Source organism: Rhopalosiphum padi, chromosome 1 (assembly GCF_020882245.1).
Source record: "Rhopalosiphum padi isolate XX-2018 chromosome 1, ASM2088224v1, whole genome shotgun sequence".
NCBI lineage: Eukaryota > Metazoa > Arthropoda > Insecta > Hemiptera > Aphididae > Rhopalosiphum > Rhopalosiphum padi.
Genome location: NC_083597.1, coordinates 1,979,011 through 1,998,629, shown reverse-complemented (window position 1 = coordinate 1,998,629; position 19,619 = coordinate 1,979,011). Strand labels below are relative to the sequence as shown.

Genomic DNA, 19,619 nt, shown 5'->3' with positions numbered 1-19,619 from the left:
CATAAAAATAATATGATGACTGGAGTGACACCACTCTTTTTTTTTCATTTTTTCGTAATTTAAATTAATAATATGAATATATTATATTAATATTATGTTTTTGTTTTTCGGGCTCCAGGATCATGGTACTCACTGACCGTCTCTTCGTGGAGGCCCTGCCCATAAGTGCTTATTATATATATTATAAGTTATAAGTTATAACCAGTGGCCAGTGCCATATTTATGGAAGGATAAATGGACAATTGCACTGAGCACCAGAGCCGTCTTAAGGTTTTATGGGGCCCCGGGCGGCCGGGCCAAACATATTTCGGGGGCCCTATAATTCTAAATTATAATATATACATTTTTAACACATAATGTATTATTATTATTTATTTATTAATATACATACACCTATTATTTCGTATTTAGGATGGTAATATAATAATATGTTGAACCAAATTTGCATCTCGTTTGTTTTAAATTCAGAATAAAATGAATAAATACATCGATATGTAAAACAGTTAAACTAACAGCTTAACTTATAATTAGTTTATTAATTTATTCATGTTGCAATCCTGCAGATGACGTAAGAGTAAGGACTATAGTCTATTCTTCTCTATAGTTATTTTATTTTTTTAAACAAATCGATAAATGTAAATTTATTACATTGGTAATATCAATAATTAAAAACAATCCAAGTAGTAGATTGTAAACTTCTATAACTATAATATCAAAAATTCGAAACAAAGTAAATTATTTATTAATTTACACGATAAATCTATTAAATATAAGTAAATACTTAAATAAATTATCACACTATTTTTTTTATAGTTAATTACCTTTAATACCCGTAGAAGCGTAGACCATTAAATATTAATTAAGTTCTTAATATTGTTCTATTACAAGTGATATTCTTATATTTATTTATTATTTATATATTTCAGATTTAAATCACAATAATAATAATTTACTGTGAATTGTGATATTTAATTTTCGTTTGCCGCTAAAATGTTAAAAATTTTTACATAAAGTTCTGTTTGAGGCGTTTAATAAAATAGCGGCGAAAAAGTCAACTAAAATTTTCTCTCGACCGAATTGATTAACATTTAACATAAAGTATTAACCATAAAAAATAAGTACATTAACGTTATTACTTGTTAGGGAAGTGTCCCGATCTTGTTTTCTAGGGGCCGTTCTTATAATGTCCTGTTAAGTGTAAGAACGGCTCTAGGACCGTGAATATGGTATTGAGTAATTTATTAGGTACCTACTGTGTATAGGCCGTGGTCAATTTTTCTGTGGTTCGAGCGAATTACTTTTTAATTTTTATCACATTTTCCTTATCACAAAACACCGGTTATTTTGTGATAAATTATCAGTAAACTGTAAAGAATAAAGAATTAACCACAGAGATTTTCAATTATTCTCAGTTCTCACATGTCTGTGACTCTGTGTCACAATGTCACATACGTATTGCCTTACTAGACGTAACTATAAAAGTGGTTAAGTACTAAATGGTTATAATAATTGTTATTCAATAAAATACAAAATAGTGAAAATATTATGCCATTTAATTCCGTAATGTGATATTGTGATGCATTGTAATTTGTAACTTTTTTAAGACATATTAAATTCAGTTAAATACACAGATAAATAAAATAATTGATTGTTTAAATATCTAGAGATGGACATTATTTAATATTTTGTTTAGATCATTTTAATTTAGTAAACTTTACCAACATCATAGGACATAGAAAAATCAATAGGTCTTGAATTACTTTTACAGACCATTCAAAATGGTAATTTTTTTTTGTTAACTAGTTATATCATTTTTATTTTATTTTCATAAATTAATTGTTGGATTAGAATAAGTTTTCCAGATTACTTGGCTGGCGTCGTTTAGCTGTAGGAATAGCCTATTGTCAAACAAAAGTCATTAACCCAGATGAGGTTGAACAACCAATTGTCATAGAATTGAATCAAATAGCCGAAAAACTGACCCACAAATATTTATTACAACAAACGTGTACTATATCAGTAAACAGTTCTTGTCAAATGATTACAATAGCACTAGTTGCACTCAATGATGCATCAAAGAAATACAAGTAGGTAACTTTAACTTTGGTCTATAGTAGTGTAGAGCAGTGTTATGCAACTCAAGTCTCAAACTTACAAAAGTGATAGTTTTCAAAACTTAAAAGTCACATAGGTTAAAATGTCCTTGAATAAGTTTTTTTACTTATAATTTTCTTGTGCAAATCCAAAGTTTTAAAACATAGTGTGATCTAGGTAAAAGGCTATTAGTTTCTCATCCTTGGTTTATAGAATTATTAACGTTATACCTAATAATTAATATCACTATTTAATATTATTTTTTCTTTAAAGAGATGAACTAATTAAGGGTATGAACTTATTGGAACCCAATGATTTGTTTGATGAAAAATCAGAAAATGATTTTATGGAGTCTCGATATGATATTACGAATGCAAAATCGTTTTATTTGGTTAGTATATTAGTGATTTTCATACATTTTTATCATTTAATACAAACCATTTATTATAATTTAAAGGATTCTATTAGTGCTATGGATTGTGCTTTACAATTAGGAAGGTCAAATGCACTTATGTCTCATACAGTAGAAGCAAACACTGTATTAAATAGTATGTCTGAAAAACTTTATTCCGCTGAAAGAGAGGTACCTATAACAATTATTTTATATTTTTTTATCACACAGTTATGGAATATATTATTATATTATATTTACATGCATTTTTGAACTGTCAGTTTCAGTCTTGTGTTGAAGAGATAAGAAAATTAGAAGAAAAATTTACTAGATTATTGGCAGACTCTGTGAAAGCATCTAAAAATGAAGATAGTTAATAAAATAAAATTATTATGAAACATATAATAGTATATTTATTATTAACAATGCATCAATATAAAACATATAGTTAATACTCCATTATTCTTGTGAACTATCACTGTTGGAAGATTCGCCACTTATATTGTCAGAATCATATGATGAGTATCTCTTATTGATTGTTTGTTTTAGTAGTTTAGACTTATAATAATTTTCATAGTTGTCTTTATCCTCACTGACTTGATTTAATTTTGCTAAAAGTATATCTTTTTGTGATCTAGTCATGGAGGTTCCTGGTACTTGTAATGGAGCTGTAGCTTTATGTTTGATTTTATTTTCAAAATCATTTTTTACAGTTTTTATTAGTTCTGGTTGGTTTTCCTAAAATTAAATTAATATTAAATTTATTTTCTGTACTTAACTATAACACTGTATAGGAGATAACGTATACATTATAAAGAACTGTTTTCAGATATGACCAAGTGTATATTTTTAGAATGTCCCTAATCCCCTCCCCCACAAAACAATTGTTTGAAAGTTGATTTAAATTTTTAGTTATTGAGAGGCCACAGTGCCACACCCGTAATATGTCTATTATATTATTATTTTTTTATAAGTTATCTTCTATTAGTACCGTAATTGTAAAACTAAATATCTCTTGAGTATTTACTTTTGTCAACTTGGTCATGTCATTTTCTATCCAAGACATACTGCTTGGTGTTGTTGATGTGTATGATTCTTTATTATTTTTCATTGAATATCTTCTGTTTTCTTCTTGATCTTCATGAAACGTTTCTGGTTTAAGGGATATTGACTCATTCGTTTTGTAAAAAGATGCATCTATTACATCACCTTGCCCATCATGTATTGTTTGTATAGGCTTTAATACACTATTTAATTTGTAAATAAATTAAGATTTGTAAAAATTGCTAGAATTACTTACCGAGATATTATACTTATTGAATCTTCAGTTATGCCTTTTGTAAAACTTTGTCTTGAACCATAATTTTTATTTTTAAGTTTATCCAAACACGATCTTAGTTTTTTGTTTTCATCTTCCAAACGTTTAACTTCATGTTGTAATTCTTTGATTTTAATATTTTCTACATTTCTATGATACCTATGAGATTTATTTTGAAGTTCTAATTTTTTCATAACATTCTAAAATATAAATTTAAAAAACATATTTTAAGCTATTATTTGTTATTGCCTTATTGGGAAAAATAAAGATTTACCAAAATTTTATCATCTTGTTTTTTTATTGTACTCTGTGCTTCTTCTAATTGATCTGATAAATTTTCTTTTTTACTTAACTGTTTATTTTGAGATAAACTTAAAAGGTGTTTGTACTGTTTATGTAAAGCTATTAATTCAATATTCTGTGATTTGTATCTATTTTCCATTTCTTTAAATGAAATTTTAATTTGACGTATTTGGCTTTTTAATGTGCGTATTTCCTCTTCATATGATTTAATTGCCTGTGGTAGCTTGGCTTGTTTACCTTCATACATAGATAATGCATTTTCTTGTCGCTTTTCCAGTGTTTTTAATAAACGGTTTTCTACGATCAATTCCTAAATTATTAACATGTATATTAATTATTGTTTCAACTATGGTCATATTTAAATAAATTAAAATATGAAAATGTTTTATGTAATTCAATAAATGTTTTGTATGGTGTACCCCAAGGTGACTACTTATCTCTCATACTTTTTTCTTTACTTATAAATGATATTAGCAAAATTCTAAATTACTCTAAAATATTTGTTGATGTCACTAAATTATTTAAAAAAATTGAATGTATTGAGGATTTGTTGGAATTTCAAGCTGACATAGGTAATTTGTATAAAATGGAATGTCTTTAAATATTTATAAATGCTTCATTAATTTATTATGTCTTATTCTTCAAAAAAATAATTAATTATTCAATTAATAATACAAATTTAGCACGTATGAATATAACTAAAGACTTAGGAGTTTTATTTGACACAAAACTATCTTTTGCATTTACTAAATTTAAAATTTCTTTTTAAATTACTACATAATTTAATAGATTGTCCTGAGATTTTGGAACGAATAAACTTCAGAGTAACTTTATTTAATTCTAAAAGTAAATGTCCATTTTATTTATCTAATGTCAATACAAATTATATATCCAATTATCCTGCTAATGTATTAATGTCTACTGGAAACTCTATTAATAACTTGGACCTGTTTATACAACCCTAGAAATATTAAATAATTATTTTTTAGATTAATACTTAATTGTTAAATGTATAATATTAATAATTACTTTTTGATCATTTATGTTTACTATATATATTATCTATTGTATGATATATAGTTATTGTTATATGTTTGAAATTGGAATTTTATTCTGTAAATAAATTATTATTATTATTATTTTAAATAAACTTACACGTGTTTTCATATGTGCTTCAATCAGTTCATTTTCTAGTTTTTTGATCCGTAATATATGATCGTTAATTAGTAAATTATTAACATTTGATGAATTTGATCGGGCTCCAGTACAACTAGTATAAGTAGTTAGATATGGTGAATTTGAAACGCCTGCTAAAATATAACTCAATAAAATTAATTTTTACAAATATTATAATTATAGTTAAATAATTAACTTACATTGTCTTCTTCTTGTGGCCGATAATGTGTGCATACGTATTGGTTTCAAAACTTTTTTCTTCTTACGCTGTTGATTCTGAGTACTATTTATTTTTTTATTACTAAATACAGGCAATTCCATGGTGTACTGCCCAATAATTTCTCTAAACAGTGAATAAATAATAACAATTTACATATTAGTACATTTGCATGTAATAATTTAAACATACTCAGAATATGGACCATCATTAGAATGTAAAACTGACTCGCTTTGATCTTTATTATTCATTGGATATGATAAAAAAGTGGCCAAGTACAGTTAAATTACAGTTATGTAATATACATAAGACAATATTTTAATAAAAATTAAATATACAGTAGGTAATCAGTTATATATAAATGTTCCTTTTAAAAACAAAATGCTTATATATGGTATATTATTATTGATTTTTTTCACCCGTAGCAACAGAAACAATTTATAGCATACAGTGTACTAGGCTAATATAGTTTATATTATTTTAGTCAGCAAAAAAAAAATAAATGAATTTATCTTGATTACATAGTTATATATGTGTTAAGTATAATATATTATAATTTACAATTAATACCTAACTACCTTTTTCCTAACCTAACCAACAGAAAAGAACATTTTTTCTTTGTTAGTTTTACCTACCTACTTTTAGTAAAATATTTGTTGATATGATAATAATGATGCTGACTGCTGACTTTTAAAACATAGGAAATCAATAAATTACCTGTATATACTTTATATTGTATAGTTAACAGGTAAGTGCTTAAGAATATAAACAAGTTTTAAAAAATATGACTTATGACTTATGACTGTCTTGAGCTTATGACATAGGTATCACATTTGGTTTGTAAATATACTCATAGACCAAAAAAATCAATCAAGCTTTCATAAAAAATGTACAGTTTGAAAAGAAATATATATATACATTATACCTTGGACACGAAGTCGACCTTTTGCAGATGCTAGTATATGCTCATACCTACGTATTAACTATTAAATATAGAATACTTATCGATCGATTTATCTGCATATAAAATAATATATTGCCCAATACACAGAGACAATTTTCAAACGTAACCGCGTAGGGCACCTACTTAGGCTAATACCCACTTTAGTACGGTAACCGGACAATTTCTACCGGAACATTTTCTCCCCCGACTGTTTTTGGCGTAATAGGACATTTCCCCCCCGAAAAATGTTTCAATGCAATCATTTTCCTTCCATTTTTTAATAATTATATTTTTTTCATAAATATAATAAAAATTGTATAATAATATGTAAAAAAATTGTATATTAGTAAAATAATTAAAAAAAAAAAATATTTTTAAAAAATATTTATAAAATATAGTCTAAAAATTTTGACATAAAACTGATATTATATTTTATAAAAAACATTTAATTTCTGATTATTTTGTTATATCTAACCACATTATTTTGTAATCTTTGTTCATATTATTTTTTTTTTTTTGTAAAAAAACCCGTACCTGTTTTAATTTTTAATAATTTATTAATTGCCATTGAATTATTTGAATTTGACTTTTGTAGTGCTTCAATGAATATTCAAATATTTGGATAGATAGTTTTTGACACCCAACAATTTATTGGGTTTTAGACACAAATTTAGATTTCAATGTTACTAGCTATTAGCTAATAATATAGTATGATAGTACTATTATTTTATTGTTAAAAGTAGTTGAATTTATCAAAAATATACATCTAATAGAAAAATTAATTCTTCTCAAAATGTCATTAAAATTGCCTAGATTAGACCCCTTAAATAGCAGATATGTGACGTTAAAACCACGGCTATAAATACTATAGTATCTATTTATTATAGCCGTGGTTATAAATAAGGTATTTATATTTTCTAAGTAAATATCGTAAATCTGATTTATTTATAAATAAATGTTTAAGTCATATTTAAAAATGTTAAAAGTTATAATTATATGATAGGTGCAATTAGATTAAAACTGAGAGGAAGCTAGGTTCCACCAAATATTTTCATAGCTTCACTCAAATAATTATTGAATAAAAAAAATAAATATTACCAAATAACCATTGATTAAATATTTAAATATATAGTAAATTTAATTAATGTTCGATGCTAATACTTACGAATAATTCACAAAAAATGTCTTTTTTAGATAAAGTAAAGCATTTACCATTTACCAAGCATAGTATAAATAGAGCACTAGTTCTGTGATAGAAGCTATAAAAGCACTATATAGTATAGTTATAGTACAGTAAGTATAGTCTATACTTATAGTACATTTACCTTACTACCTTAGTAGTTAGTATAGATAATGAGTAAGTCTGATAGCAAATTTGACAATGACATTTATGTTAAAAATAGGAAGACATCCACCATCCAGTGGATGCCATCGACCAATTCCACCAGTAACTAGTGTACCCTGACAAGATTAAGTTATTGATATTATGCTTAAAGCTGGTCCCTTGGCCATTGTCTTTTTAACCTTCTGGGTTGTGTGTGGCAGATAGTCTTTTAATTAATGGATTGGAATGTGAGTGAAGTTTTTAATAGAATTTGATGTAATGGGATTTGGCCAATTGTCAATTACTTAACTACTAACATTATTTAAGTTAAAAAAAAATTGTTAGTACTGTTAGCAGATATTTTTAAAATATTTTAATTTACAGTATTATACTGTATGTCTGTATGTAATAATTAATAGCCATTAATCATTACCATTTAATATAGCTAGATAAAGGTACAATAATACTATGGAAGTAGACCACATTTATGTACCTATAGCAGGGGCGGCTCCAGAGATTTGGTTAGGGGGGCCCAGGGGCGGATCCAAACCAAGATACAGGGGGGGGGTGATTTTTAAAGGGCACACATTAATTTTGATAAAGTATTTATTTAGATACATACATATGTTACTTTCCAGTCTCGTACAGAACAAAAAAAATATTTTTTATAGTAATAGTAATAAAAAAATATATCACTATAATTTTGTTACCCTTAAAGTATAATTACGCCAATAACTAAAATCAGGGACTTAAATTATTTTTTTTTGAGAGAACGGGGGGGGGGATCGCCCCAATCGCCCCCCTCTGGATCCGCCACTGGGGAGGGCCTTATTTTAATTTTTCTTATGATTATAGGTTTTTCATAAAATACATAATATATAGATAGCACCTACATACTGTCATAACTAGTATCTACATACTTGTACGTGTCTATAATAGTCAGCGGTATAATATGTTTTTAGCTTAGATATAATGTTTTTTTCTACAATATACAATTTTTTATAAATATAGGCCTGGGAGGGGCAGCCCCTGACCTATAGAACATCATAAAATAATTATTTAAATATCTTTACAATATATAGTTACCTATCTACTTAGGTATAACATATTAACAAAGGTACCTACAGATCTTTACCTATAATATTTAGCTATTTTAGTATTTTACAGTTTAATTTTAATTTTGTATTTAACAATAATTATTGTGTAAATGGTAAACCATCCATAATTTTGTGACTTTCTTTATGGAAAATGGACATGTAGTACAAAATTTTGATTGTCAGTTATCTTCAATTTGAAACCATCACCGTTATAACCAATGTATAGAAAAAGTACACACAAGGGATTTATTGACTTATTGTTATTAATAAATGGTTAACACTATAACTTCTAAAAAATATAAAAGGAGAAAAATGTTAAAATCTAACTTCCTTTGGTTGAAATAAATCATAATCATTGAAATTTGAAAGTGATGTAGACAAGTAGTACAAACGAGTAGGTATAAAATAAAAATATTATGTTCCTTTAGTTTCTACAATTTATTCTTTAACAACAATTAATAATAAACATGATATTTTTTAAAATTCAATAAAATTACTATATTTTTTCGTATAAATCTTCAAATTGTATTGTAAATTTATTTAATTAATTTACTAAGAAAATAAAATTTTCCTGCAATTAATTTAAATTGAAATGAAATTAATCATCCAATGAGGAAGTATTAGCTATTAATACATAATAATAATTAAAGCTAGACATTAACACATTTTTAAGTTAAGTTTATAATTAAGTTACTTTTAACAAAGTTGCATAATAATTAATTTATTATTTTTTTTAAAAAAAGGTACAATTTACTGAGTTAAAAAAATATGGCATGATATTCACTTAATTAATTTTTTAGTCTCTATATTTTAATTTTTTTTATACATGAATTTTAAATAAAAATTTAGATTATGGATTAAAAATATATTTTGTTTTGTATAAGTTACCTATTACTTTTATGATGTATTATATTGTTTATGAAAAAATATTATTTATAAATTATAAGGATCAATAACAAATAATTTTTTATTTAAAATTATAATTTCCCTCCGATAATAAATAAATTTCAAATCCCTTAATAATAATATAACCATATGACTCAGTTTAAAGTTTAATGAGACATTGTTGTCATAATTTTAAATTTGAAGAAAATGGTTTTTCTGGTACTTAAATTAGATTATGAATTGGTTACTAATGTATACAGAACCAATTTAAAAGAAAATAGTTTAGGTTGTAGTGCTAGTGCAACATACCTTTAAAATTTGCATTACTTTTCAAAAATAAACCTTAAATAATTAATAACTCTTGGTTAGTAGAGTTTATTATCAGATAGGCCTCTTTTTGTGTTACTTATTCTTGTATGTATTATTTATAATACATTTTAGTTTTGTATATAATAAACTTTGAATCAAATTTACTTAATGTGCTTTGGTATAGGTTTTAAATACTTAGAAACAAAATATAATTGATTTGTAAATTTGTACTAATTCAGTTATTTTTTTTTTATTTAATAATAATGTTTCCAAATCAAAAAGAAAAGCAGTAACTTTCAAATTTAAACTGAAATTATGTTTTATATTATATTTATTAAAAATATTCCATTGTATCTAAAAGATGTGTTTTAACTTTAAAATTGTTAATTTAAAGGGATAGTAGTATAATACAAATATTTCAAAATTCATTATCCATGCATAATATTGCTGTAACACAGTTATTCAAATGTATCATTTGATTCTTTGCACCTGGCTTCCTGGGTCACTTTATGTTACACCATGTGACTACATATTTTGGGGATATGTTAAAAATACTGTAAATTTATTACTATTATAAACCTACAAATTAGTGCAGTTAATTACAATGGATATATGACGTATGGAATAAATTAGAGTTCCGATTAGGTGTTATCATGCGAGTACCATTACATAAATTTGAAATACCTATTATTCTTTTATTTAATGTATCATATGTTACTTTAAACTTAAAAACTAAAAGGATATAAGCATTTGAAATCAGATTAATCATTTTGAATAACCTTGTATCTATGCTGGATAGTTTCTATTTATATAATTATTGCTTATAGATTAAGCAATAATTGTAATTTTAACTTCTAAGTATGATGTAAATAAATAAAAAAGTTTTTTTTTATTTAATTTAATAATTAAATTAGTTTTTTTTTAGCTATATAACAAATTAAAACATTTTATTACTTTTTACTGTTGTTTTACAAACAATCACGATTGACAAATAAATTTTTTTCTACAACAATTTAAGAAGATTAATTTTTACAGTAGAATTAAAAAAAGTTATTTGTCATTGGCAAAGTCAGCAGGGTTCTTCCTCAAACTTTCATGATGGGCGTGAACAGCCCAATCGTAGACGAGATAACCAATAATCATTGGTGGAACTATGAATGGCAAATTAGAGGCTGTCCTTTTAATGGAATTGGGAACTCCGTGAGAAAAAAGTCCTTTGAATGCTTTTTGCTCAAATGGAGACAATTTGGTAGTAATAACTCCACGGATGTCAGTTTTCAGATTTCCAAAATCTCCACCCATATTCTGGAATTGTTAAATATACATTAGTACACATTTTTATAGTTAAAAAAATAAGTATATTTATATTAGCCAAGTATCATAACTTATAAATAGTATACTGTATATTAGATGGAAACATCAAGGCTAACATAGCTAATAATCTGATGATTGGATTGTATACAATTATTGATTTCAATAAAAAGAAAGAGATTTTTAATATAATAACTAAAGAAGGCATTTGGCAACTGAGAGGTTCTGATGAGATTGTCTAGGTCAACAAGACTCATCAGTCATCACCCGTCATCTTGGTCTCGTCGGACACACAATGAAGCGTATTAGAGCAGAAATATTAGTACGCTGTACAGTTTATTACGATACTTAATATAAATATATTGTACTTACGATATTTTCGTGTGGATTGGGAAGTATGAAAATGGAACGATGGCGAAAAAAATAACAGTGGTAGAGGACGACCGAAAATATATCAAAACTCAAAATTATTAAGTTAAAAGTCAAGACGGTGTATGGCTGCTATCAGTATCATATCGCTAAAAGTCGAACCTCAAATCAGCTGCTTGCAGAAACAGTGCATGTGCGACGGTCGTACGATGTCCCGGGTCACGGCTGCACTGGCGTTTATGTTTTATCACGACGACCACGACAACGGTCGACAAACTCGCGTCGGCGGCTGACCAGATTATCACGCGCACGCGGACCGATCACGGTGGTGATGTTTATGCGGAGGGGAGGGGGCGGTACCGACTATGCGTCCCGCACAGGCGGCGGGAAGACGCAGTTCGTAATTCTGGTTTAGCTGGACTGCACGCGTCGCGGTCGCTATGGCTGCTAATACGGCATACCTGGTCGTCCGCGCTCGCATAATTTTCGGACTCTCACACCATCGCCGGGACGTCACCGCCGGCGGGATCACAAGAATATGCCGGACGTTTGACGTAAGTGTCCACGAAATTTAGTCGGAGGGGGGAGGGAGACGAAAAAAAATTGTAATGGAAATTGTAAGTACAAGTCGTTTGTATAATACTTGTACTTATAATTTGCAACCTCTCAGCCGTTAGTAGGTATCCAATTTTCGGTAGCGTAGTGTAATCGGAGAAATATTAACAGACGGACGCACATCAGCTGTCTGTACACTACACGCAGCTGTTGAACGCGTATCGCTGATGATACGATCTTATATTTATGATAGTCGATATGTATACGATTTATGGACATAAATAGTAAATACATAATATTTATACGATATGTCATTCGTTCTATTCGTCAACTAATATCTCCCACTTTTACGAATAAGTTAAATTAACGTTCAAGCAGGGGAATACACAGTAATGCTACTGGAGGGGCAGCCCTAAATTTTTACACATAGGTACGTGTGTAGGATGTCATAGGTATTTTTACACACATATTTTATAAGAATTTATACCTGCTATAATACTAATATGATTCGAAATTACTATTTATTATAACTATAAAGTAAAAATAAAATAATCTTGAATGTCTAAGAAAATAAGTATTTTTTTACAAAATATTAATAAAAAAAAAAAATATTAGATATTTTAATTTTATTAAAACTTATAACTTACTATCTGTTAATAATTATTATAATAAATTGTTAAGATAACTTTAGATGTAGGTATCATTTTATAAATTATGTTGTCGCCTGAGGCTTACTGGGGGTGTCTGGCTCAGTGGGAAAACAGGGTTAGTTCGCTAGACTAGAGGTAGACCTGGGAGGGCTTAGCTCTCTCAAATCATTAAAACTTCACACAAAAAATAAATAAATAAATAATTATAGATATACATTTTTTTTTATTAAAAATCTTAAATCAATATTGTAAGTTATTATTACATAAATAGGCTATATATATAAATAGCAATTTAAATTAATTAGGTTATTAGATAGATATATATGATGGTGTATGATGTTTTATATACTTATATTATGTTATTAAATAGATCTAATTTATTCATTGTTTTAAATACTATATATCCACGAGTTTTTGTTTATCTACTATTTAAAAAAAGAATTTCACGCACAAGCAAGTAATTGAGACTAACATTTAGGTAACTTCTTTCTAAAGGCTAAGAAACTCGAACTTAAAAAAAACAGCTATATATTGTAATGAAATGTATTTTTGTGTTTAATATATAATATATTATTCACTTGTATAACTATATGAAATATATATATTAGAGATTATATAATCTCCATGTGCTACTTTTCAGATAAAAGTTTAGCCAAAACCCCTTAAGATTTCGGGTCTTTAGTTATCCCATTGCGTAACATACTTACAAAAATTACTTTATATATATATATATAATAACATTACGCGGTTCATACGTTGCTGATACCGCATTTAAATGAAGTTGTTATTATTATGTTGTTTATTAAAAGTTATAAACAGCAGTGTTGGAGTGTTGGACTGAATTTAATTTATATATTCATTGGTATTGTTTATTAGTGACAATCCAAACTTCAATCATTTTATGAGTTTCTTAAAATATGCCTAAATGCAATGGTCGAAATAGCACAAAATATGTGGAGGGATAGGTACCTAACTATTCAGATTTCCTCTTTTCATCATAACATTCTTTACACTGTTTAATATTTTTTTTATATATAAATTTAGCAATTGATCGATTCATACATCGATATTATTAATATTTAAGTACTTTAACTGTTTATCCACTTAGCCACCTATCAAATGATATATTATTTGAATAGTCGTTATATCTGACGGGTTATAAAATAATATATACCTATAATGGCTAATATATGCACCTTTCCATATTATTTATGCTTATGACTACTGCCGAGATTAAAATAAACAAATCACTATCCATCCCCCGCCCATTGACGAGTCATGAGACATTAACACGTTGTGATGTGATGCATAATTTAAAGTCCTCGGGCCGCCTGGGAAAATCGTTGTTAGAAGACGTCGTCAGGAAGTTTAGTTCCAACTAACTTTGGGCTTTGGCGTAGATACAAAATAATATTATATTATAGTTGTGTAATAGGTATATGATGACCCACTGTACTTCCCTCCATACACTACATACTAGGTAAATAATATTAGGTACTATATAGTATATATACTATATACTATAATTTCATATTCGCTACAAAGATTACTACAGCTGAAGAGCGAAATAATTACGTCAGTTATTCGTACAAGTTCCATTGTCGCTTATTCTTTTATTTTGATTAATATATATTCTGAAACGAGTAAATATAATCGGATTTAAACGAATGTATTTCGTTGTTATTGTTATCTATTTACATCTTACGTACACATTTACGACTTATATGTGGTACAGACTACACAGGTACAACTAGAATTAAAATTGTAGAGATGATAAAATTGTATTTGTATAATAGATCACATATCCTAGTATCTACCACCATTTGGATACTACCCTTGAATTCATATTTAATATATTTTAATTTTAATAAATATAATATAAATATATTATATTTATTAAAATATAGCTTACTACTTACTGGCTACCTATTTAAATATTAAAACAAATTTGTAATTTATAGTAATATCAAAACATTAACATATTAATACTTAATATTTAAATATTATATCTAATAATTTTAACAATGCTTTTCTGTAAACTATAATTACCTATTTGACATATTTAATATATTTACACTTTTGAACCTTTTCTGTACTTAACACATGTTGACATTTTGATATATTCTTTCTAGTAGCTAAGAACCTAAACCTTTTAGGTGATAATTTAAAGTTATGAACATTTAACAACTGTATTCGTTTATACATATCCAGAGATTTGAATTATTGTCATTGAGATTTGAGACATTAAATACTATACATATTTTAAATTGATACCATTAGTAATAAGAATTTAAACATTTCACTTCATAGATAAAAATATAAAATTGTAAAATTAATAAAGACTTTTGAATTGTGGATTAGCTAAATGTGATTCACTGTGATTGTAAATATATGTTATTACTATAATACTATTGTTCAACCAAACATAGGTATAAAATAGATAAAGTAAAATCGTGATATTCTGGGGCAGTACCGTGGCAGTAAACACATACCTATACATAAATGAAATATATTAATCAAAAAAGTTTTCCTTGAATTTATAATAATCTATAAACACAAAATGTTTTTCTGTATTTATAAAATTTTATTAAAGTATTAATATGAATAAAATGAAATTCTCATACATAAAAAAGATAACATTTTAGTCATATTATTCTAATCAAAAAATTGCTTGGATATTTTGGGTGTGCTAATTTCCTCGTAAAGGATGTTAAAGAAATAAAGACTTCTCAGCATCTCTTTTTATAGTTGTATTAATTTCAGGTCTAAAAAATAATAGGATAGTGCACCATAAACATAGTTGGTTATTTTTTTTTTTAATAAATTGTTGAAAGTGGTTGCAACTCGTTTGCGTACATTTACCTTTTTTACAACTCGTTTGCGCAAAAAAAAACACAACTCGATTGCGCACATATATTTTGGCTACCTTTGACGAAAATCCTTAGAAGGTAATAGAACTAGTTTGCTTACGTGTATGTGTGGATGTGGTGTATAAAATTGGATATAATAATGTTTATGGAAACTTTTTGCGCTATTTGTCGTTTTGGAATTACCATTTGGTTCAAGTGCCCATAAGATTGGTGGAAAATTCCTGTTAGAGTCAATATAATTTTCCAATCTGAGAATATGAAACTAACTGTATCAGGTGCTATCGACATAAGATCTATAAAGTCATCTGAAACTTAATTGGGTGGTAAATAACTTAAACTATATAAATACTTCATCCATTTTCCAATTCCCCGAATCTTTTAAGTTCTCGGATAATAATATTTTATTTTGTTGTATTTACCTGAATTTGGACCAAATTTGTCTTAAATGAAAAGTATAGCTAAACATTTTATATTTAGGAAAAACATACATCACTGCACTATGCGCTGCCTTTTCAAAATTAACATAAAAAATTTATTAAATAATTTAATTTCCTGTAATTTGAAAGCATATACTGTGTAGTGTTTGCCACATTTGTATGTTTGTTACGCAAAAAAAAAAATGTTTGATAATTTGTACTGCAGTCTGTGACGATTTATACATGTGTGTGAAGTTACAGGTATACGACTGATTTCGTTATGCGCAAGCGAGTCGTCGATTTTCAGGTAAACAATTTTTAATGTGCGCAAACGAGTTTCAGTGGTTTAAAATTGATTTGAACATTTATAATACTTAGTAATTTAGTTCTTTTTAAACTTTTAACTTCCGTGACTCATAGTATTTATTATATGAGTCGTGTTTCGTGTAATTGGGATTTGGTTCATTTGGTTCATTTGTGTTATTTTATTGTCTAATACGATGTATTTTTCAGACTTTAATCTAATTATATTTTCTCTTAGAACTTGTGGTAAAAAAAAATAACGATTATATAAAGCACTGTCTATCATTTGGAAATTTAGAATATTTATTTTTTTTTTATACTGTGCTAAGCAATGCATTATTATAATATTATGTATAGTTATAAAAACTTGGTAGTCAACGATCTTGCTAACAGTTATTACAATAAACTAATGAAGAATTGACTAAATTTATTATTTTTTTATTTGTGAACTTGTCTATAAAAAACTTTTTTAAAATTATCTTTGATGTAAAATTAAAGTTTGTTGAGTGCCTATTAGTGGGATAGTGAATTAATATTCAATGAAAATTTTGAACAGATATGTTGTCATCGAAAAAATATATATTTCATTACATTATAACACCCATTTTACTAATAAATATGATGTGTGTAATTGATAATAATACATTTATAAATATATTCACTGGCCAATTGGGTGTTTTATTAATTTAATAAAAATATATTATCTATATAAAGATTTTAAAGTGGTATGTGGTTTCATGTTAAAAATCTGTTAACATTTTCACTGGAGATGTTGACGTGTCACCATTTCATCCAGTTACGTAGTACAAATATTATATTATAATTGATAACTATAACATATCAAAATACGTTGAAGTGTTGTGATTAATGTTATAATGATGAATCATTTATGTTGATAGGTACAGCACTTGGTAATTTTTTTACCTATATAAGTGAAGGAAATGGGTAGAGTTTTTTTTTAGTGGTTTCTTATGTATAATTTATTATATTTGAGCGTATTAATGATTTGTTGAAATTCGGCCAATATATTATTGGCATTTCTGAAAAGGTTTTAGATATTTTAAAATCCAAGGTTTAGGTTTTAAATATATGCATATAGAGAATGATTATAATTCTAATGCGACTTAATAAAAACCGAATTCAATAGCGTAAGATTTTGCTTGGGAGATAATAATACGTTAGGTAATATTATATAGAGTAGAGTTATTTAGGATATTTCAAAATTTAGGTGTATAAAATTTTAGACTTTTGGATTAAAATTCATAAAAATTAAAATGTTAATACATAGTTACGTACTAAGAATACGTCCGTCGTTCACAGAACACTTAAATCATCTTGATATTTTTAACAAGGCTGCAGTCTCTTCAGCTACCCTGGTCACACACATCATTAATTTAAAAATAGAAAGTTTTACATTATTTTCTAATATACAAATTAAAGTTATATGATTTCAAACAAAATTGTTTTGTGATTTATTTGACAAATAATAAATATAACGTAATGGACACATTTTCTAAATTATAAAATTTAAATAAAATGCTGTATAATTGATAGTTCTCAAAGTATTAACGATTATCCTATTAATTACCAATACTATTTAAGTAATTCTTTTTGAATGTTAAATGCATAAATAAATTAGTAATTCATGAAAAGATACTTTATAGGACGATAAAGTAATATCGTTTGCCTATTGATTATTATATTATTTTTATTTAAAATTAAAATTAAAAAACCGTTATCTCAGAAGTATTTATTACAAGAATAATAAAATCATTTATTATTAGAAAATTAATTAAACATTTTGTAATTATATATTTTTATAAAGATTCTTGTACCAATTATATATTATTACAATTTATTCTATCCTAAATTATATCAAATAAGAAAAACTCGTATTCTCTAAAGAATTTAAACCATTTTTTATAATAAGCAAATTTCTAATTAACAGTAAACTTTACAATGTAACTAAAAATCGGAATTTTTACATGTTTATATTATACAAATGAATTCTATTATTTAATATAGGTACTACCTATTTAGTAATGTAAAATAATCAAATCATATCTATTTATAGAATATAATTGTATATAGTTCAATTAAAAATTTATCAAACTATTATATTTATTAAATTCAATTTAAATTTAAAATTCATATTATATATTTTTTTTTTTTTTTTATAATGAGAACTCGAAATTTAAAATATTTAATGTTTAGACATCAATAAAACATAATACATGTAGTTTTATCACTTGAAATTTAAGAAATTCTGAATAATACAGTAAGACAAATTATTTTTTAAACCAATAACATATACCTAAGTGAAAAGTAATTTCACTTCATAAATACGAAATACTTATAGAGATAAATTGGAAAAATATCCAATATATTTATTCAATTAAATCATAAAAATATTTGTCAGTAGGTTTAAAGTATAGATAATATAGTAAAGCGTTGTTTATTATTTTATTAATTTTAAGTTTTAATTTTATTATATATAATGCTTATAAGTATATTTATACATTTTTAAAATAGTATACATACTATATTTTCTCTATAGTGTAGGTACATTCATTAAAGAGTAATATACAAACTTTTTGAACTAAAAGGTTAGTATTCAAACTTTTGCCTTTGAAACGGTAATATTTCCATTAGGTTAGGTTATATTTAACAAGATATTGATTAATCTATATTCTATTGTATATACCTACTGTATATAAAATGTATACAATATTATACTTAATACTAGCTTCCTATATATATTATTTTTTTAAAATATATTTTCTAAGAATCTTTCGTGGCATCTTTCTTTACTTAAGTTATAATTGAGAAGGCGTAAACAGTGTTGGAGACTTGAATGGATGAGTAGATAGAATAACGTTTTGAAATATTCTTGTAAGCATCAAATGGAATAACTAATGCTTAGCTTTATGTAGTTAATAAAATAAAATATGTGTATTTACACTTTCTTTAAGCTTATTATTTTAACAATTATTAGTGTATACGTCTTATAAACGTACCTATACATCAAGTGTATCATTATTTTGAGGCAATGCACATAATATTATGCAAAATAAGAATATATTACATT

General features: G+C 26.1%; 4 protein-coding genes and 1 pseudogene across 5 annotated transcripts in view; 2 read left to right on the top strand and 3 right to left on the bottom strand.

Annotated features, from left to right (window-relative positions):
* Positions 1 to 918: 918 nt before the first annotated feature.
* Positions 919 to 2,890, top strand: LOC132919930 (uncharacterized). Its single transcript, XM_060981880.1, has 5 exons — positions 919 to 1,781; positions 1,849 to 2,087; positions 2,368 to 2,485; positions 2,552 to 2,677; positions 2,767 to 2,890. The coding sequence occupies exons 1-5, from the start codon at positions 1,779 to 1,781 to the stop codon at positions 2,860 to 2,862; spliced, it is 582 nt and encodes a 193-aa protein (XP_060837863.1). The 5' UTR covers positions 919 to 1,778; the 3' UTR covers positions 2,863 to 2,890.
* Positions 2,873 to 6,127, bottom strand: LOC132919919 (CAP-Gly domain-containing linker protein 1-like). Of its 2 annotated transcripts, none has more exons than XM_060981869.1 (7): positions 5,692 to 6,127; positions 5,483 to 5,625; positions 5,262 to 5,413; positions 4,078 to 4,416; positions 3,786 to 4,003; positions 3,513 to 3,732; positions 2,873 to 3,223 (listed from the first exon to the last, which is right to left on the bottom strand). In XM_060981869.1, the coding sequence occupies exons 1-7, from the start codon at positions 5,748 to 5,750 to the stop codon at positions 2,945 to 2,947; spliced, it is 1,410 nt and encodes a 469-aa protein (XP_060837852.1). In that variant the 5' UTR covers positions 5,751 to 6,127; the 3' UTR covers positions 2,873 to 2,944. The 2 variants fall into 2 exon arrangements, with proteins under 2 accessions (XP_060837852.1, XP_060837842.1); XM_060981859.1 differs by having other exon boundaries at positions 5,262 to 5,416; positions 5,692 to 6,126.
* Positions 6,128 to 10,987: 4,860 nt separating this feature from the next.
* On the bottom strand, positions 10,988 to 11,902 carry LOC132928187 (cytochrome b-c1 complex subunit 8). Its single transcript, XM_060992668.1, has 2 exons — positions 11,741 to 11,902; positions 10,988 to 11,362 (listed from the first exon to the last, which is right to left on the bottom strand). Exon 2 carries the CDS (start codon positions 11,357 to 11,359, stop codon positions 11,108 to 11,110), a length of 252 nt encoding a protein of 83 aa, XP_060848651.1. The 5' UTR covers positions 11,360 to 11,362; positions 11,741 to 11,902; the 3' UTR covers positions 10,988 to 11,107.
* Positions 11,903 to 12,105: 203 nt separating this feature from the next.
* LOC132928175 (calcium uniporter protein, mitochondrial) overlaps positions 12,106 to 19,619 on the top strand; it is a 71,996-nt gene continuing 64,482 nt past the window's right edge. Inside the window, exon 1 of the mRNA XM_060992658.1 lies at positions 12,106 to 12,291. Coding sequence (XP_060848641.1) covers positions 12,178 to 12,291 — 114 coding nt within the window. The 5' untranslated portion in view covers positions 12,106 to 12,177. The remainder of the gene's footprint in view (positions 12,292 to 19,619) is intronic.
* On the bottom strand, positions 15,865 to 16,404 carry LOC132918477 (uncharacterized; annotated as a pseudogene).